The sequence below is a fragment of the Martes martes genome (assembly GCF_963455335.1).
Source record: "Martes martes genome assembly, chromosome: 13".
NCBI lineage: Eukaryota > Metazoa > Chordata > Mammalia > Carnivora > Mustelidae > Martes > Martes martes.
The window spans coordinates 48,455,316-48,476,641 of record NC_137901.1 but is presented as its reverse complement, the minus strand read 5'-3'; the positions used below and the strand labels follow the sequence as shown (position 1 = coordinate 48,476,641).

Sequence of the window (21,326 nt, the reverse complement as noted above, 5' to 3'; positions counted from 1 at the left end):
GATTTTATGTGTTAATATTTGCATCCTATGCTGAAAATTGGAAAATGCTGCTTCGCAGTCACGTAGCTTGCTTCCATATTAGCAAACTTAGACAACACTGTCATCTTCTCCAGGTGATCGGATCACGCTGGGATTTACTGTGGCATTCTGGTTGGTCACAAAATAATAATTCTGGTTTTTACTAATTATTCCTACAATAGTTAAGTAGCTGAAAGGTACGTTCATGAAGGACTCAAACGTACCGTATGAGCTGTTTTCACTCAGAGAAACTCGACTCTGCAGAGCAGTTCTGAATGAGGCTCCTGGAGGGGGACAGAAAAATGACTGCTCATCTCTTCATTCAGTTCAGTATTTTTTTACAGGAGCCTTTAGGTTGCAGGAGAGCAGGGCATTTTATTAGTGTTAGCCCTGCATTTTGTCATTGTACTATTGGTCTTCAGAAGCTCTCTCCCTTGTCCATACTTTATCATTTACAAGATACTAGACATAGGAAAGCAGGTTTTTAGGAAAGCAGAAACTTGCTTCTCCAAGTACTTTCTGTGTGTCAGGTGTTCTGTGTACATTCTCTTATTCATAATTATCATTTGACCTGTGGTGGTCCATTTCTGTTTTGATTTGGGTAGGGGGGCTTTGGACTCTGGACGAAGTAACAGGCTCAAGGTTATGTATGTACTAAGAGGCAGGATTTGGACCCAGGTCTGGCAGTTGGTGTTAACACTGGCATACAAGAGTTTTTTTTTTTTTTTTAATACTTAATTAATTTAAATTCAGTTCATTAACATGTAGTATATTACTAGTTTTAGTGTGGCATACGAGTAAGACGTGATAGGTGATAGTGAAATCTTCAGAGAGAGGACATACTTTCTTAAAGAAATCTGACTAATTTTCATTAGTAATTTGAGCATCAAAAAATCGTCCTGTAGGTGGGAAACAGGTGGGAAAATTTCACCAGAGAAGTAATTTGCATGTAACCAAACATAAGGCACATTGTACAGATTTTCATGTATTTCTAAATAAATTGTCCTACAGTACTAAGACCGTGTTTAATTGGATAATAAAAGGATAACAGGTAGTGAAATTTACTGTGGTTGAAGAACCTAACATGATTATTGGAAAGGCTGTCTTAAAATATCAAATACAAGGTCGTAGTACTAAGATCCTTCTAATGGTGTGATTTCCGTCTAATAATCGTGAGTGTCATGTTAGTTGGAATTGTTCACAATCTTCGGTTTGTTTTTATGAAATCATTGAAAAAGCATTTAGTAGGCAAGTGTCCATTTCCCTGCAGAATTTATGGTCCACGATACTCTATTCTAAATGAATAAAAAGAGTTAAAAAGTCATTAATCTCCCACCAGGGTCTGAGAGAGTGCTGCAGTTAGGTTTTATTATTGCCTCATTTATAAGCCAGGATCCAGAGTGACTCCATAAGGTCACAGAACCAGCTGGTGTTGAAGCCGGGGCTGGAACCGATGTCTCCTGCCTCCCCGTCCCGGGGCCGTTACCATTCCCAGGGAGTTGACCAATCATCACAGTTATTAATATCCCACTTGCCACTCGCTACAAGCCATGAACGTAAATATTTTGTTGGCATTTTATCTTCACCCTCCCTACGTGCCAGGCTCCCTTTCTTCTTTCAGTTCCTTCTAATAACTCACGTTCCTGTCTGACCACATTGGCCTTTGCTGAGAAAGTCACACGCCAACCTGGCAGGGAACATGGAAGCATGTGGAGTTCGCATACTTTCATTTTGATCTCAAGGCCTTTTCTGGACTTCCCCCTTTTTGTCTTGTCTGCTCGGCGCGTGTGTGTATGTGCCTGCCTGTGTGTTACGGGGAGGAGAGTGAGGAGGAAGAGTTCGAGATGCATTTAATAATTCAGTGCTTTTATATATGTATTGGGAGTCAGCCCAACTATATCGTCCTTTAAATAGTTTCTAATAGATATATCCACGCAATTTATCACAGGACTGTGGTTTATTTAATAAGTGACTCATTATCACAGTCTGAAAGCCCGAATGCTAGGTGAGGAAGAAGTGTGGGCAGGCTGTCCTGCGCCTTCTCATGGCCTCAGGTTAGTTAGAAGGCTTCATCTTAGAACACACATTTCTCTGCAGATTACAGATTTCCTTGTAGTTTTTTTCCCCCGCGCCCTGCCTCTGTAAGAATACACAAATTGTCACAAAACATGAAATAATGTTACGGGAAAACATGGCCAAATTTAAGAAATCCTGGCTTAGAATGCTCTGAAATGTTATTGCTAAATGAATCTTTGAAGAAAATGAATTCCTTTACTGGAACGAAAGTAATTTATTATGCCTCTCATGGGTGTCTGCCAAAAGAGTTACTAGCAATATGAAGATCTAATGGATATGAATTAAATACAGTCTGCTAGCTTTGTTCCTGTTGAGATCTACCTGTTAATTTTTTTCTGAAATTTTGAATAATTTTAAAAAAGCATCTCCAAAGACAGGCGTTGGTATAAGCGATAATTCATAATTTGGCTCGGGTTGCGCCAGAGCCAGCACTTGGAAATTGTGGGACTGAGCACAAACAGATGATTCTGTTGACCTCAGATTTTAAGAAACACTTGAAAAATAAATGATAGGTATTGATCTCTGTGTCCCGTTGGAGTCTTGTGAGTAAATAGTCCCAAGTCAGTGTCTGAGGATGCTTAAATTTACTTGCTGTGCTGCTGTTTTCGTTGTTAACATGGCCTGGTTTCACTGGAGCTGGGGCACACACTTGGGAATCCTGTTTTATCTTACTAAGGACACACACTTTTAATTTAAAGCCCTGATTAAGCTTATTTGCTGGATTCTTGGTGAAGCCTCTGTAGGGTCTGAAGTTTATTCTGGGGGTTCACCGATTAGCAGCTGGAAGGAAACAAATTCAGGCATCCAGGCACTAGCTCCAGCTGTACGTGTGACTATAGTAAGCAGCCAAGATTTTGTAAAGCCCCTGTTTTCCTCCTCCGAAAGGGAAAAGTAATTCCTACCATCTGGTCCTCAAGAGCGTTGTGTAGCATAAGTGGAAGATGCCCACAGACCTCTCTGAAGCCCAAGAAGAGCAGTACTATTTAAACATAATTTTGGAGTTCATGGCATTGTTTTCTTTCCACCCCAAGACATTAGAAATAACTCCTTACTTTTCTAACGGGGGAAATTAAGAGATGTACATGACTCATGGTATTAACAAAGTAAGCATGGGTTTTGTTTTTTTAAAGATTCATTTGAGGGGTGGCTCAGTGGGTTCAAGCCTCTGCCTTTGGCTCAGGTCATGATCCCAGGGTCCTGGGGTGGAGCCCTGCATGGGGCTCTCAGCTCAGCGGGGAGCCTGCTTCTCCCTCTCTCTCTCTCTGCGTGCTTTGCTTCTCTGCCTACTTGTGATCTCTGTTAAATAAATCTTAAGAAAAAAAAAAAAGATTTTATTTATTTGAGAGAGCCTGCAGGAATGTGTGTTGGGGGAGGGGGAGGGGCAGAGGGAGAAGCAGACTCCCCATTGAGCTGGGAGACTGACATGGGGCTCAATCCCAGGACCCCGACATCATGAGATCGCGCAACCTGAGCTGAAAAGGCTTAACCAACTGAGCCACCCAGGCGTCCCTAAAGTAACCATGTGATACATATTTTTGTTTTTCTGATAGCCACAATTTTTCATTCCTTGTGACACTTCGTATTTCCCCTTCATAATACTGTATTGCAAATGCTGCCTGCTTCTTCGACCATGGTCTGCTTCCTCCGATTAAGATGGTGAGATTAAGATACTCATCCAATTTGAAAAGCCAGTTCTGTTATAAAAGATCATAATTCACCAGGTTTAAATCTTTCCTCAGGATCCTTTACGACTTTGACTAGAATAGAGTCATCCGTTTTGATTTCATTTTAGAAGATAAACTTTTCCTTTAGAATGCCAGTGACTTCAAGTCATGGGACAAACCCTCTGCCCCCCCCCCACCATTTAGGTTTATAATCAGCTTTTTAAAAAAAAGATTTATTATTTATTAGAGAACAGAGAGAGAGCTGGAGCAAGGGGAAAGGAGCAGAGGGAAAGGGAGAAGCAAGCTCCTTCCTCACTGAGCCAGAGCCCAGTGCTCCGCTCCATTCCCAGGACCGTGAGACCATGACCTGAACCAAAGACAGACATTGAACCGACTGAGCCACCCAGGCGCCCCTGTAGCATTTTACTATTAGTCCAAGGTCATATCAACTTTGGGCTATTCTTTCTTCACCGTAACAAACTTGATATTTGAATGTGTCCCGGTGTATAAAAGTCTCTTTCCCAGGGTAGATTGTGTGCATAGAATTGTTCTTCCCTCCTTAAAAAGGGCATCATCCTGGGGTATGGATGGAACCTGACCTCCTGAGGCCCAGAAGGGGCGAAAGGACCCAAGAGGACAGCCAGTGAGCTCTCCATTGAAGAATTTGCTTGTTAAATCACACAAAAAAATAACTAAAATATTCTGCTATAAACTGAATTTGGTCAATGGCTGCAGGCACAATGACTCTCTTTGGGAGAGAAGGTGCTTAATGTTCTTTCGAGTTACTTGAGTTGTTAATGGGAGACGTAAAGGGTTTTGTTGTGATTGACAATTCTAGGATTTTTATGGGTCCTGATGGAGATGGAACCCTAGTGTATCTTCTTGTGCCACTTCACCTAAACTCTAATTGATGAGCCACTTCTGTGTCTCCCTCCAAACTGAAATAAGTACAGTTTTTAGAGTTAAAGTTCACTTATCTGAAAGTGTTTTCTCCTTTGTTGGAATTTACACATGGTCATTTTTTAATTTTTTTTTTTTTTTTGAGGCAGGCCACCGTAAAGCACTGTGAGAGCCTAACCTAGAGGTTACAAAAGCAGAGAAGAGAGTGTTGGCAGTGAGGGATGGCTGGTTTTCCCTCACACAAGAAAAAGCCATAACCACAAGCTTGCTTAGATGTGTAGGAAGGACAGATCAGAGGCCATGGAAGCCGACAGTCTGAGTTCTAGCTAAGGAGGCAGTGTGATGATCATCAAAGGGGAATGACCACACACTCCCCTCAACCTGCTTGGGGCTCTGTGTTTTGTTTCTTCTGCTCAGGACTCTGTTAAGAGAGATTGTAACACAGAGGACCGAACACATTCCAGTAGACTCCTTTTTGGTTTCCTTCCTTTCAGAGATGAAATTGATGTTTGTAATTCACAAGCTAGAGAAGCCGTGTTCTGGAATGGCTGTGTCCTCTAAGGTTTCCGTTGCTCCGATGAGTCGCCTCTCCAGAGCTGCTTTAGGAGCTGTCTCTGGGCCTGCCTGTAAGGGGAATGTGTAGTAGTGGAAAAGATAAGAGAACGGACAGGGTTGGTTAGCCCCCTGTGAGCCAGACACTGCTGGGCATTGACTTCAGGAGTTCATCATATTAGAAATCCTTGACTCCTCAGGGGATGCCCAGGTGGCTCAATCAGTTAAGCATCTGCCTTCGGCTCAGGTCATGATTCCAGGGTCCTGGGATCGAGCCCCATGCCGGGCTCCCTGCTCAGTGGAGAGCCTGCTTCACCCTCTGCCTCTGCCTGCCTCTCTGCCTTCTTGTGCACTCATTCTCAGTAAATAAACTCTAAAAAAAAAAACAAAACAAAACAATAATAATAAATAAAATCTTGACTTTCCCAGATACATGTCCAAAAGTTGTTCACACAGGAAAAAAAAAATCCATGTGATCTAAAGATAAACTGTGCCTACTTCACAAGCTAGTGGACATTTTCCATGTGGCTGCCTCTCAGAAGCCTGCGTTGTTAGTCCCTGAAATCGTTTATTCCTTGAAGAGGGAGATTGCCTGCCCAGCCACTCAGCCGCGTCTCCTACCTAACCTGGCCTGAGTTCAGTGCTAAGCCCTGGCCGAGTCTGGAGCTGATAACACATTCTTTGAACAGGAAGTGCCTCCATTTTCAGTTGTCTGTGGGAGGGTGGAGAGCAGATAAGCCATGAATGGAAACACAGAACAGATTTCTGCCCCACCCTCATAATGCACTTTGATCAGAGAAAGTGAGGACCTCCGCCTGTGTGAGCTGCCCACCCAGAGGAGGAAGGATGGTTCAGCTGTGGGCACTGTGGAAACGCTCCCCTCAGAGCTCACCTCAACCTGCCTGGGGCTCTGTGTTTTGTTTCTTCTGCTCAGGACTCTGTTAAGAGAGATTGTAACACAGAGGACCGAACACATTCCAGTAGACTCCTTTTTGGTTTCCTGCAGGAACCTAACCTAACCCACAGCTCCTGCAGGAACGCTGTGGGTTAGGTGGGTTTCAGTGAACTGCCGGCTTTTTCTATGTTCAGATAACTGCCATCGGAACTAGGGTCCTGTTCAAGGGTTTAACTAGATGTGGGAAAACATACTTACCAATCAGAATTTACGCTTAGAATTTTCTGGTGTGTTCCAGGTCCAGGGTTCTAAGTTTTCTCTTCATTTTTCCTCCAAGTTGTATTGATTCTGGATCAGGTAGCTCTTGAACCTCATCAAAGAGGGAAAGACACTTCAGAGAAACAATTAGGACAAGCCAGGTTTCATAAGGAGAGTTGTGCTGATTCTGGATTTTTCACACAGAATCCTGGTCTCAAGAGCTCGGATTTCCCCATTGTAGTGTGTGCAGCGTTTTAGCGTACCTGGAACCACGTTTCACACGTCAGCCAGGGTCCAGCCGGTGGCAGGTGGTATGGATGGAGATGCCTTCAGGGGGTGCATGGGGGCCCCTTCTGGTCCCACTTAGTGCCTCCACTCAGATCCCTCCCTATTTTTTCATGCTACTTTATGACTCCTTTCCAGTCGGGCTCATCCCTCAAGTGCTTGTATTTCTGGTGCTCATGTTTTCAAAAGCCTTCCCCAAAGTTAGACTGCCTTGTGCCATTCAGTTAAAATATTCAAAGGAAGGTGCTGATGGCTAATAGATGGTCTTCTGTCTGCACATGCTACTGGGTTGCCTTGAAATACTTTTCGTGTGTGCATAAATTGTAATGATGACAGAATTTATATCCTGCTGTTTTTCAGTTAACACTGCATTACAGGATTTTTTCCACTTTGCTACGTGATCTTAATATTTCTGATAATTGCATGATAGTTCTTTGAGCGGATGTACCTTGCTTTTCCAAACCATCCCCTATTATTAGGCATTAGATTATTTCCATGGTTTCCACTATTACAAGTTAACCTGCAACGGATGTCTTCCCTTGTGGAGCCTTTCCCTTCCTTTGAATTCTTTCCTTACACATTTCCAGAAGTGAAATTACAGAGCTAAGTAGGGTATAAGGTTCTTGGTAGCTTTGCTAATTGCCTTCCAAGGCGTATACCAGAATATAGCCCTACTGGCCATGGATGAGGGGACTGGGGTTATCAGAGTCTCATTTCATCACTATGATCTCATTATGTATCATTACATAAACATTTTTAATTAAGGTATGATTGATACACAAAAGCTGTATGTTGCAGTATTTCATGTTTAAATAGTTTAAATAGTTACAAATAAGGTTCTCAAGTGTTGGCACAAGCACTTGTTCATTTTCTCCTGAGAAAGTCGGTCAGATGTTGCTTTTGATTTCAGATGAGCTGATAGGGGTCACTGATATAATTTGGGGTTTGCCTGCCCTTTGATACAGGAGTCCTAGTCTGCCATATATAGCTTAACTTTTTTTTTTTTTAAGATTAACAAAGATCACAGTTGGCAGAGAGGCAGGCACAGAGAGAGAGGAAGGGAAGCAGGCTCCCTGCTGAGCAGAGAATCAGACATGGGGCTCAATTCCAGGACCCCGGGATCATGACCTGAGCTGAAGGCAGAGGCTTTAACCCACTGAGCCACCCAGGCACCCCTAGCTTAACGTTTCTGACTGAACAACGAAGACAATAGGTACTTGAGTTGGTAGCTTTTGGAATTAATGCTCAAGTGTTAAGAATAATGTTCAAGGTACTAGGATTTCTTTAATGTAGTTTATTTGAAGAAGGTCCATTAACCTTTTGAAAGGCTAAGGGAGTACCTTATTTTTTTTTTTCTTTCCCTGAAGAGTTGTCAGTAACAATTAGAAGAAAGTCATTGCTGAAGTAGATGGTTTTCACCTAGTTCTGAATGAATTCCCCTTCTGCTCCTGCTAGGTGATAGTGGTCACTCACCCGGTGAAGGGCAGACTTGGGGAGATTAAATTAGGTCTATGCTATTTAGCAAGAACAATAAAATACTAACAGTATTGCATACTTGCTTCATTCTTCTTTGTCAGATACTGTTGGCAATGCTTTATGTATGTAAATGAATTTAATTCTTGCAATAACCTTAGGACTTAGGTGCCTCTTTTCCATTTTCTAGGGATGCCTGGGTGGCTCAGTTAAGTGTCCATCTGGCTCTTGATTCCGGCTCAGGTCATGATCTCGGGGTCCTGGGATCAAGCCCTGCATTGGTCTCTGTGCTCAGCGCAGAGGCAGCTTGTCCTCCTCCCTCTGCTGCTCCTCCTGCTTGTTGCTCTCTCTCCTTAAAATAAAATACTTAAAAAAAATTTCCAATTTCTAGGTAAGAAGCTGAGGCATAGAGAGTTTTAAGTCTGGCCTTCTGGTTTACCTCCCATATTGCCTCCTTGCCGCCTCTGCTTCTCCTCCCGTTTCAGAAGGCCATGTCCTATGTGTACTGCAAGGCATCACCACGCTGATCTTTCAGAAGCATTGAATCCTCACAGCCCTACCTGATGGGTGATGGTGAAGGCAAGTTTACCCAGGGAGGAGGCTTGGAGAAGAGGTGACCTTACTCAGTAGATGGCTGAAACAAGGCTGCGTGCAGTCCATCCCCAGGAATCCTGCCCCTCTGATCCTTTTTCGACCTATTGCCCACCCCCATATCTCATCCACTCATTTGTCATTCGTGATAGGCAGTTGATGATTGTTACCTTCCGGTGTGTATGTGGCCTGGGAGCTTGTCCAGAGAATGACTGTCTCTTTGGGGCTCCCAGTGCCTGGCTCTCAGAAGCACCTTGCTAATGTTTCCTGTTGCTGCCTGACCCCTCTGCTATCTCAGCATGTCTGGTGAGGTGAGGTAACCTGCTTCCTGGGCCAGTCCAGGTACCTTTTTGTTTCAGAAAATAAACTTGGCTGTCAGATTCAGTGCTTTTTCTGGGATTAGGTAGATCAGTATGAGATTGGATGGATGTGACAAATCATTTATAATTGCACTCTTTTTATTAGTTGTCTAGTACCTCCTTTCTCAACTAAGTCCTTTTGTAATAGAATATCACCCTTTCGTTATTTCTTCAGGGGGTGAATCTGGGTCCACGTTGGGTTTGCTCACAGTGGAGTTTCTGGACTTAAAGGCTAACGTGAATTACCATATTCATGGGTAATCAAACCCAGTGCTTTGGTGTGTTTGAAAGGATTATTTCAGTCATTTCAAAACCTATTTTAAGTTTCAGTCCTCTTAATGACTTCACGAAATTTGCTTTCTTAGGCACCCAAAGCAGCTTAAGTCTCATGTTAAAAAGAAGTTGGAGTGTGGTGGTATGGTTGTGGCTGGATTTTTACAAACCCTCATTTTCGCCAGGAAAGGGAAGGATTGGTGGGTTACCTGTCAGGGGTGGGATGGGGATGTTGGGATGGGCAGTTAGGAATTCCCATGGCCAGACCTCCTGGAGCCTTCCTTCCTAGCCTCATGGCAGTTATGGTGAGGATGAGAGAAAACAAGGTGTTTAGTTCCATGAAGAGCAGAACCACATTGACTTCCAGGCCCTGAGTGGAGCCAGAGGGGCTCAGAGTACCTTCTGTTCAGTGCAGCCTGTGTCTGGTGCCTCAACGTTTGTCTGAAGTAGATGTCACATCAGCTCAGCCAGGCAGAGGGATGTTTTTGATTCTGCCTATGTCAAACAGCAAATAGCCAGTAATTTATGGGATAAAACCCTGGAACCTAGGAAGAAATAACAGGCTTCTGAGTTTCTTAGGAGGAAAAAGCTGTGATTTTAAGTATGGAATCATGGCTAGATTTTTTTAAAAAATCTTCAGCTTTTACTTAATTTTAAAATAAATGAGAGAGAACACAAGCAGGGGAAGAGGCAGGCAGAGGGAGAAGCAGGCTCCCACTGAGCAGGGAGCTGGATGCAGCATACTGCCCAGGACCCTGGGATCACGACCTGAGGCAAAGGCTGAAGCTTTAACTGACTGAGCCATCCAGGCTTCTCTATTTTTTTTTTTTAACAATTTTATTTATTTGACAGAGATCACAAGTGGGCAGAGAGACAAGCAGAGACAGAGGGGTGGGAAGCAGGCTCCCTGCTGAGCAGAGGACAATGCGGGGCTCCATCCCAGGACCCTGAGATCATGACTTGAGCCAGAGGCAGAGGCTTTAACCCACTGAGCCACCCAGGTGCCCCTATTTTTTAATTTTTTAATAAACTTTTTTTTTGGGGTGATCTTAGGATTATAGAGAAGTTGCAGAGGTGATGCAGAGGGCTCCTGTACTCCTCACTCAGTTTCCCAGGTGCTGACTTCTCAGGTTTCAGGATGCTTTTGTCCAAATCATGGAAGGGACATTGGTCCGTTGACTGACTGAAGATGCTGACCCCCCACCCCCAGCCCCCGCCCCCCAGGGGCGTCCGTCTCAGACTTGGCCTAGCAAGGCTCCTCTTCATGCCTTGCAGGTCTTCTGAGCCTGCTCTGGACTGCATATTCTCCATGAGCTCATTAAGTCTGTCTGACTTAAGGCGAGTTTCTGGGCTTTCAGGCTGAAAGGACAGGGTCAAGCAGACAACTTGCTGAGCAGGGAGCCTGATGGGGGACTGGATCCCAGGACCCTACCCGGTGCCCCTAAATCCTTAACTTCTTAACCAGGCAAAGCGTGCATATAAATGCTGAGGGATACACCCCTGTGTTTCCTGTACCTGGCTGTCAGCACTGCGTGTTGCTGGAGGGAACCGTGGAATGTTCTGCAGGTGGAAGTTGTGGCTGATGCATGTGTACAGGCCGAGTTCTTACACTGGAGGTGGTGTGTGTGCCTGAGCTCAGATTGGTAAGGGTGCTCCAGGAAGACGTGTTGTTGTTGACATACTGGAGCTTCTTCAACCTCCAGGGGTACTGTGTGTGTTCACGGGGCACTGTCTTTCTGGGTGTTGTTCACGTCACTGACCCTGTCCGAGCCACATGGAGTGTGGGTGTCATGCTAGTCATGGCTAGATTTTTTTTTTTTTCTTTTTAAGTCAAAGACAAGTTTTCTCAAACTGTAGTCTAAACATGATATTACTTCTTTGGGTTTGCTTCTGCTAAGTTATATCATGTTTTCCATTTGGCTTTACTCATTTGGATGAAGGGAAGGAATGAAACAAGAGAACAGTGACCTTTGGCTTCAACAAATCATGGCCACAATCATGACAGGTACTGGGTGTTAGTATTTTCTTTATATTGTGCTCTGCTTTCAAAATGGCCCGTTCTCCTTGGAAGAATTAAAGGTAAATGCGGTAGATACTAAAACCTGTGTACGCACGAGTTAATTTTCCATGAAGTCGGTGCTCAAAAATTTCTGCTGAGGTGCATAGCTTTTCCATCTTAGACTTTCCGGCATAAGTGGTAAGCGGTGGCTCTGCTGTGTGTGTGTGGTGTGCGTGGTGTACTGTTTCTCTGGAAATGAGTTTGTGTGGGCATCATGGAGACCTGTTCACCCAGGTGATGTGGTTTGTCTCACTCTCAAGAGAGTTGAGAGTTCAGTGCTTTCTTACAAATAGGCCTCCCTCCTGTGTCCCGCCGTGCATTTTGCTGGGGATTGCTGCCATGAGCTCCCAAGTTCACAGGAAAGTGTTTTAGGAGTTTACACGGCCAGGCTGAGGCCAACGGCGCCACGTTCCGGCTGGCCCCATGGCCCATCTCCTTTGTCCCCAGGTTTTTCCTTGCAGGAGAGTGCCGCCTGACAGACTTAACGGATAACTGACTCTCCCCTTCTCTTTTCACTCTCTGTCCCTCTCTTCCACCAGGCGGGCGCCTCGGTGATGTCTGGCACAGGAGAGAGCACTAATCCCGAGAACAGCGAGCTCAAGTACTCAGGTCAAGATGGGTTGTACATAGGTGTCAGCCTGGCCTCGCCGGCCGAAGTCACATCCTCGGTGAGACAGGATTCCTGGTGCGCCCTCGCCCTGGCCTGAGTCCGCTGCCCGGGAGCAGGAGGCCGCACGGCCTGTGGGCATTGGGTCAAGCCGGCCACACCAGGGGGAGCATGCTGACGGAACATTCCTCTGATGCGTGATTTCCGTGCCTTTACTTTGAAAGAGATGTATTTCCTTTCCCTCGAGGCCTGCTCTGCCTTACCACCCTACCCCCGTCTCTGAAGAGTCCGAGAAAAGACGGAGAGCTTCCAGGGAAGGGCTGGTACAGCCCACAGCCTGTTGGCCTCCTCCCTGCCCACGGCCCCTTCAGCCAGCCTGCCTCTGGGCCTGCCAGGGGTACCTCATGTCTGCCACGCCACTTCCGGAAACTGGGACTAGGACTGGGGCCTTGCCTGCGAAGGAATATTGAAGAGAAATTTTTTTTTTTCAAGGTTTTATGTGTATTGCCCCAAATCATGTGCTTCTTCTGATCGGTTTTGGTTGTTCCAGAATTTCTTCGTACCTTTTCCACACCTGAATTTCACCTGCTTTCATGGAGAAGACCATTTGAGGCCATTTGGTACACACACCTCTGGAGGCTGAGTCAGAACTGTGACTCAGTTTGCAAGACTGCGTAATGACTAACGTACACTGTGACTGACGTTCTCTCAAAGTGCATATTGTGTGACTGATCTGCAGTCAGTCAGGATTTGTAAACAGGGTAGCAAACAAGATATTTTTCTTCCATGTAAACAATAATTTTTTTTAAAAAGTGCAATTTGCGTTGCAGCAATCAGTGTTAAATCATTTGCATAAGATTTAACAACATTTTTTATAATGAATGTAAACATTTTAACTTAATGGTACTTAAATAATTTAAAAGAAAAAAATGTTAACGTAGACATTCTTAGACTTCTTCTACAACTGCATCCCATTTCTATATTTCCAATTGTGAAAGAAAAAATATTTCAAGAACAAATCTTCTCTCAGGAAAATTGCCTTTATCCATCTGTTAAGAATTTTTATACAACGACACCAGGATCCCCTCTTCATTCTTACTGTGGAATATGTGCTGGAAAAATTGCAACAAAACTTGACTACCTAACAGATAACATTTGTAAATACTCTAGGCATCTGTACACACTACGATGAAGTCTATAGGGTGACTGACCCACAGGCAGGTTGGTTTACATTAATTTTTTTTAAAAAATGGGATGGCGTATGGAAACTTATTTCTCCAAAGTTTTAAAATAAAAAGGGTATTGTTTTGTCTTCTGTACAGTGAGTTCCTTCCCTTCTAGTTTCACTTGGATACTGTATGTGGCTAGAGATACTCACATAAAACAAGTGCACGTGGTGTTTGCAAATTGCCTTTTGACTTTCCTTTCAATGAATTGTCCTTTTGGAGCTGCTTTCTTCCTTGGTTTATTTGAAGTTGGCACACGGAGTTAGTTAGCGCCTTGAGTTTGCATTGGGGATGACTTTTATAAAAGTGAAAAGGACCCAGTGTCTATGACAGTATCTGAGATTATAAGCGTTGTGTGTAGGGACTCATCCTTGAAAACATTTAGAGAGTCCAGAGTCTTTCCCTCTGAAGGAAAGACACTCTTAAGACCCAGAAACAGAACTGTTTTCCCTTCCAGTTCTCCTCTTGCCACCAAAGTCTCCCAGCTCCTCTGGGGTTGAAGTCCTTAACACTCTCTAGAAGGTAGGAGGTGATCTGGACAGTCTCTGGATTTCAGAAAACCAGGAGACTGTTTCACAACACAAAACCAGGAGACTGGCATTTCATTTTGGCTCCTGAAATGTGGGACATGTTTTACTTCTTTCTTGTGTGCTGATAGTCATTCTATGTTGAGTCTTCCAAGAGGGCAGAATCTTGCTTTGTGGTGGGTGGTAGTGCAAGTAAGACTCCGAATTGAGGGGTATATGTGTCCGGGTAAGCCACAGAGTTCCACGTGCAGCCTGATACCTCTACGGTGGGCTAGAAGAATGGTCTGGTAGAGTCAGACCGCCAGGCTTCAGGTAGGTCCCTACTCTGCCTGCACTAGCTCTCTGACCTTGGGTGATTGAGTTACCCCGTTCTCATTTTCCTCCTTGTTGAAATCAGTCCAGTTAGCATATAACTCAGGATTAAATGAGATAACCCGTGTGAATTGGTGCAGAGCAGTGTGGGCACAGAGTAAGCATTAAGTGCTGACTTGGAGGGAGGGTGGCAAGTGCTTTAACCACATGGGGGTTTGGAATACCTTACTCCCTGCGGGGTATTCAGAAGTGTATGGTCTGTGAGGGTATGGTGTCCCTTGACTCAGCTTGCACTTTCTGAACAAGTGTGGGGTGAGTGAAATGAGGGATTTCCTCAGCCCAGGGGGTGGCAGAGTTGGAGGGATGGAGGGAGGAGGCACAGGAGAGGCAGTCTAGACAGTCTGCTGAGTTTGGCTGACTATTTAAAAGAATAGGGTTAGTCTGAGAGCGGAAGAAAATTGTTACCCGACTATTTTTTCCCTCTTCTTTCTCTTCTGATTCTCATTACTTTGAGTGCTTTCTGGTGGGTTGGGAGTTCGTTAAGAGTTAATAAGTTGAGAGTTAAAAAGAGTTGAGTTAAATAAAATAAGTTGAGTTAATATGAGTTAAGAGTTGGCTGGAAAATGAATTACTCGTTTTGGGGCTTTCAAATCATCTTTTTTCCTGTGGATGGTCTTAGATGTTGCTGCTTCCAAACCCAGCACACCATTGGGTTGCTAAAGCTCGCTTTTTTTTTTTTTTTCCTTTAAGAACACACAAGGGAAGGAATTCAAGCTTTCCTAAAGTACAAGCAGCAAGAAGGAGGGGAGTGGGGCTGCTTGTACGTATGTAGCCTGTCCTAACACCATGACCTTTCCTAAAGTAGGCCTTTAAACAATAACCTTCTCACCTGTGATTGTATAAAGAACTTAGATAATTTGTTTCAAATAGGTGATGTCAGCGCTACTCCCATAGAGTGTGACCTACAAAAAACAAGTCCTGTCTCTAAAGGGAGTGCGTCTAAATAGATGGTGCAGCTCAGCCTCAGGACCCATCACCATGGGTTGCAGAATTACCGTCACCTGTCAGTTTCAGGCCACCTTACGTACCTGAAGCCTCTGTCTGGGGTCTCTCTCCGGGGTCACTGTGGTGTTGCCCGGTGCCTGTGGGAGGGTCAGGAATGCAAAGGGAGCCATTCATTTCCCCCTGCAATAAATTAACTTCTTGCTCATGGGAAGTGTTTTCCCCAGTCCTTGGAAACTTGATGCAGTTTCAGCCCATAGCTAGATTAGCTGCTGGGAGGGCAGTGCAGTAAGTCTCCGGTGGCTGGGCCAGGTTCCAGGCTGCTGGGAGTTCGGGGCAGTGTGGCAGCTGTGGTGTGTTCAGTTCTATGTCCTGGCATTTTCCATGGGGTCTTAGAATCTGTGACTCTGAAGAGGAAATAACTGTGTAGGCGAGGCCAGGTCGGCAGCAGGATTCATTCAGGGTAAGGTAGCTCTTGCTCTTGCTGATGAAAATGCATTTTGTTTCTGGGTTGAAATACCAAGTCAGCTTGGCAACAATCATTACCTATCCCCTGTTTGGAAACTCTGATGGGCAGTCAGATATGAATTTAATTATTTTAAATCAGAAATACCAATACATTTGGTAGACCAGATTTTTCAAAAACAGGGTTTGTTGTAAAAATTTGGTACCTACATCTCTGGCTACTGGAGGCTTCAAGATGAATTTTGTGTGGCCGAACCTTCTGCGGCAACGGGGGTGCTGGGGTGTCTGGGACAGGGTGGGATCCATTTGTAGGACCTGCAGAGGAAAAGAATCCTATGGTGTCTGCGACTGGTTGAGATGTCAACTACTAGGAGGGCTGAAAGCCTCAGTAAGTTTGTAGGGGCTCTGGATAAGATTTATGGTTGATACTTAACGCAGAGGTTCTCAAGGAAAGTTAGGAAGGGGCAGGTTCACGTTGAACCCCCGAGTTAGACATTAGAGCAAGCAACCATGCTCCCATCAGGTACTCGCATCTCCCAACACTGCACCCGAGAACGGGTTCGGGACGGCTGGTCTACGCTGTGCGTTCCTGCTTGGGAGCTAGCCCAGAGAGGCGGCTGTTAACACTGTCCTAGTTAAAAGAGAAACTCGGTTGGAAGCTTTTTTTGTTTTTTTGTTTTTAAAGAGTGGACATTTAAAAAATAGCCTAAGTATAGCAATTAAAGTTGAAATAGTATTTTAACTAGTGGAAGGGCTTCTATTTCAGTCGTCAGTGGTTCCCTGTGGTAAGGTAATGATCTTGGTATCTCTTCACTTTGGGGCAAGTCATTTCCTCGCTCTGGACCTCTGTCTCTGAGCAACCATAAAATGTGGAAATCAGGCAGCATGGCTGCTCGGAGGTCCCTCCCATCAGCATTTGCTGCCCACAGGCCCAGGTGCAGGTTCTGTGCTGAGGCGATGGTGTGCCTGTGGGAAGCTGATGGAGTTGGACCCTTGTAGCTGTCTTCCGGTCCCCTCACCACCGTTCTGGTCTACGGAGTGCATGTGCTGTCTGCCTGCTGCCTTAAGCCACAGAGGGTGAGAAGCCTGGTCATACTCATGAACATAGGGGCCTTGTAAGAGGTACTGTCCTAACCCTGCATGCCGAACCTGCTTGGTCTGGGGCCCCGATACAAAACTTAATACAGCGATACGGACCCAGACCGGAAAATGGAAACGTCTGGCAGCTGAGCCGTCCGCAGAACAAGGAAAAAACAGCTTTGCTTTGCTTGGCCCATTGCTTCAATATCTTGTAGTTGGTTTTTTATTTCTTGGAAACAACCAGCTTTTCATTGTTTGCCTTCTGTGTCTTCTCTTTAGCCATTGAGAGTTTTTTCCTCCGTGTCTTTCTGCCCCTTCCCTGGGGTTTTACCTTTCTTTTTGTGAATTCTGTTCCTTTAACACTCCAAGATTGGTCTGAAATAACAAATTTATCTAGCTCAGGCATACAAGTTTCTGTACAAAGTGTTGCACGTATGTCCATACATGTAATCCTCATCCCAAGGAAATGAAGTGGTGCTATCCCCATTTTACAGATGTGTCTGCAGAGGCACAGAGAAGTAACTTGCCCGAGGTTACACGGTGGCACAGGTAGGATTTGAGCCCCAGCAGTCCAGCTCCAAAGCACATGCTCTTAATCTCTCCATCATACTGTTTCTCATCTCGATTTAAAGGGGAAGAAACTGAAGAACGCAGAAGGGAAGCCAGAATTGCCTGAGACATGAGGCTAGGTGGTCATCCTCTCCCCCAGCATTTCAGATATCCATAATTGTGATTTGCAATATAGGTCTGCCTCTATAAGACACCTAGTTAATAAATGTATTTCTTCCCACAACACGTTTCTTTAGAACACGGAAGGTAGGGTGTAGTTAGCTGGAAAGTAAGGGAAAGAGTTTGAAGGAATTCTGAGCAATTTACTTATGGAACTCCAAGTAAGGCTTGTTAATGCCCTTACCTGGCACAAAAGATGAGGGTAAAGCATTTTGCAAAGTGTAAAAAGCCGGCGAAGTTATTAATAGTGGTTAAAACCGAACACAAGAGAACAAGGAATGCTTCATTATGGTGCCAAGTCTTTCTATGCCTGGTTGTGCCAAGGAATTTTTTTTTTTTTTTTTTTCAGAAAAACTTGTGCAAGATGTTGGCAGTGGTGTCTTGGGCTTTATCTTTTTAAATAAGTGTTCATTAGTGCTTATATCATTGTTGCTATTATTACTTTGCTAAGTGAACATTACTAATGATGCTCTCTGTCAGGGGTTCTCAGACTTCTGTTTGCATGAGAATCATGCATTGTGTGTGTTAAAATTGCACAGCCCCTGACTCCTTCCCCAAAGAATCTGATTCTGCAGGTCCTGTGTAAGGCTGAAGATTGTGCATTTTTTGGCCTTGCATTAATTATAAAATTGCTTGAATAGTACAAAATTCAAAAGTTAAAAATTGGAATACAGTGAAAAACAGTTGCCCTTCTTATCCTTTATTCCCCGAGCCACTCTGTTCTTCTCCCAGATGTAACTTATTTCTTGTATCGATTATATGCACTGACTATCAGTGCATACATAAGCATATGCAAGTATATATACTCATTTTTTTTATATACCTGGTAGTGTACTATAAACACTAATTGCTTTTTTCACTACTATGGGTAGTTCATTATTTAATCAGTGCCTTACTGAAGAATATTTGTTTCCAGGCTTTCGCTATTTGAGCAGTGCTGCAATTATCCCTTATCTGTGTGATTTCACTCAGATGCAGATACACCTATAAGGTGAGTTTCTAGAAGTGGCATTACTGAGTCAAGGGTATCTCTACTTTTAATTGGTCCTATAGAGGTTGGTTCAGTTTGCACTCCCACAGGCAATGTACAAGACTGCATGTTTTCCCTTAGCCAGACACGTTTGTTAGCAGGCATTCTGATTTTTGTCATTTTTGCATCTCTTGAGTTTTGTTTTGCATTTATCTTATTGTGAATGCAGCTGAACATTTTTCCTATGATTAAGAGCCATGTGTGTAGTCTTTTATGTGAATTCTTTGCCCAATTTTGTTCATATTCTTTACCCATTTTTTCTACTGGGTTACTGGTTTCATTGATTTGAGAAGCTCTTTGCATATGAAGGACATTAGCCTTTTGTCTGAAATACACTTTAAAGATATTTATTCCTGGTTTTTCGTTTGACTTTGTGTATACTTTTAAAAGAAGCCATGATGATCTTTTCTTTTTTAAAGGTATTTCAGTTTATCAATCTTGCTTTTTATGGCTTTGGAGTTTTGTGTAATATTTAGGAAAGCCTTCTCCACTGTTAAGATTTTTTTTAATCTCGTGTTTTCTTCAAGTACTTTTATGGTTTTGCTTTTGAGGTTTACATTTTGTTCCATCTGGAATTTTTGTTTTTGGTTGTAATATGTAGAGTATATATTTAACCTTATGTTTTTCCAAATGGCAACCGAATTGTCCCAGTATCATTTCTTGAATAATCCATTTACCTCCCACTGATTGAAAATGGGAATTAAAAAAATATGTAGATTCTCATATGTATATGTATTCTTGTATAAATTCTTATGTGGATATATATATATAATATAAATTTTTATATATATTTGGCTCTATTTCTGGATTTTTCTATTCTGTATCAATGATCTGTTTGTTCATGCTTTGATCCCAGATTGCTTTACTATTCGATATATCTAGAGGGCTAACTCCTTTTCATTAATCTTTTAAAAAAAATGAGAACTTGATCACTATTTTCACTTTATTTACCATACAAACTTTAAATTCGACTTGTTCAGTTAAAAAAAAAAAACCTACTGGTATTTTTATTGGGATAATACTAAAGTTTTGAATTAGGGAGTATTAATATCTTCTTCCTGTCCAAGATGAAGTATATCATTTCATTTGTTTAGATATTTTTTTTTTGCATCCCCCATTAGCATTTTAAACTTTCCATTTAGATCCTGTACATGTTTCTAGTGAAGTTTATCCCTAGATGTTTCATACTTTCTGATATTAGAGTCTCACTTTTCTAATTAGTAGTTACATATGCTAAGTGTATATTGAGCTTGTTTCCCAGAATCATTCTGAATTTTCCTATCTTCTTTCAGTTTATTCTCTGGTGTTTTCTGAGGGGACATGCAGTTTCTGTTTGCACTGCTGGAGGCCTGGGTATTGGTGGGAACCCCTGATCTTGGCGTCGTTCCAATGAGGAAATACATACCTTCTAATGTACTTGCTCACTTAGAGATCATGGATTCATTTAACTTTAGAAATGGAAGGGGCTGGGACCTTCCCGAGGTTCAGCAGAGGAAACTTGAGTCTTAAGAGGTTAAGTCGTGCTGGCCTGTGGACCCCAGGTTTCCAGGCTTCTGACTCAGTGGCCTTGGCTCTGGGCTAGGCTGAGAGGTCACTAAATGAAACTAGAGAACCAAACACTGTGAGCAAAAATTTGGCCTTTGGCAGAGGCTAGTAACTTCTACTCTTGAGCATTGCTTCATTAATCAGTTTAGAAATTAACAAGCTACTGAGACTTGGGCCAATAGAGTTGTTCAGAGATTGCGTATGTCCCCCAACACCAGCTCAGAGTTACCTCCAGGGAGTAGCACAAATGACCATCGGTCTCCAGTGAATCATAAGGCTGCATTTGCTGGAATAAATGAAAGCATTGTGAGAGCAGGAAATCGGGACAAACACCTAAACTTGCTAACCCAAACAGCTTCCCTTTCTGAGCCCCTGGAATCATTTATCACCAAATGGACAGATAACACTCTGCAAAGTTTTTGTAGGCCTCACAGCTTGTAAATAAGAGACTGCATTCTTTATGCTCCCTTGTTGAATCTGGCAGAGGGAAGATCTCTGGCTCCAATCAGCTGGGCAATGACCAGTAGCTAAGCTGGCTGAGAGTGATGACTCCAGTCAAATGAACTTTTTTTTTTTTTTTTTCCCCAATGAACTTTTTAAACCCTGTGTATTCTATTCGGAGAACCGGAGAACCGTATACTTTGAGAACACAAGCCATCTTACTTGTGGTAAATCGTATTGGGAGTACCTGTTGTGTATTACCTGTCATTCATAAAGACCTACTGAATACCAGTTGGTCTGTGGGGAACACACTAGCATAGATTATGTAATATTTAATGTTTCTGTAACTCTTAATATCCCTTTGCTCTTTCTTACACACTTCTTATTCCTTACCTACTTTTGACCAGGACTTTCTATTTTTTTTTCCCATTTACATTTTGTTGAATACTTGTATTTCTCATACTTTGATACCACTAGATTCATCGCTGAAATTTCTAGTTGAATCCTTCCAGGAGACATTCCTAGAAGGTGCGTCCTTTCCTTTCCAAGTGAGTGAGAGGTTCTTTTACTTTGGAACTGACCAGAGAAACCCTTTGGTTGGTGGCTTTATATTCGACGGGCACCGTGCAAGAGGCTTCTTGGTTCAGCTGTCCTTCCTTGACCAACTCTTTAAAGCAGTTGACATTGTGGCTGGCTCCATTTTCCCTGAGATCTCTGCGTTTGACTTTTCATGATGTTTTAAGTAAATCAGAAGTGCGACGAGGTGGGAAAGACTGGCCTTTGGAGTCATGCAGTCAAGGCGTTTGAATCCTGGCTCCACACACTAGGTCTGTGGCTTGACCAAGTTGCTCCAGGCAGTGTTCAGTGTTCAAAAAGGAGAGTGATGTTACCACTTCATAGTTCCTTCGTCAGCCTGGCTTTGTGAAGCTTTGTGGAGGGAGGAACAGCATTTATAACTC

General features: G+C 43.4%; 1 protein-coding gene across 1 annotated transcript in view; it reads left to right on the top strand.

The window, feature by feature from the left end:
• GATA6 (GATA binding protein 6) overlaps positions 1-13,329 on the top strand; it is a 31,367-nt gene extending 18,038 nt beyond the window's left edge. The window contains exon 7 of the mRNA XM_080820933.1: positions 11,943-13,329. Coding sequence (XP_080677059.1) covers positions 11,943-12,110 — 168 coding nt within the window. The 3' untranslated portion in view covers positions 12,111-13,329. The remainder of the gene's footprint in view (positions 1-11,942) is intronic.
• Positions 13,330-21,326: the final 7,997 nt, after the last annotated feature.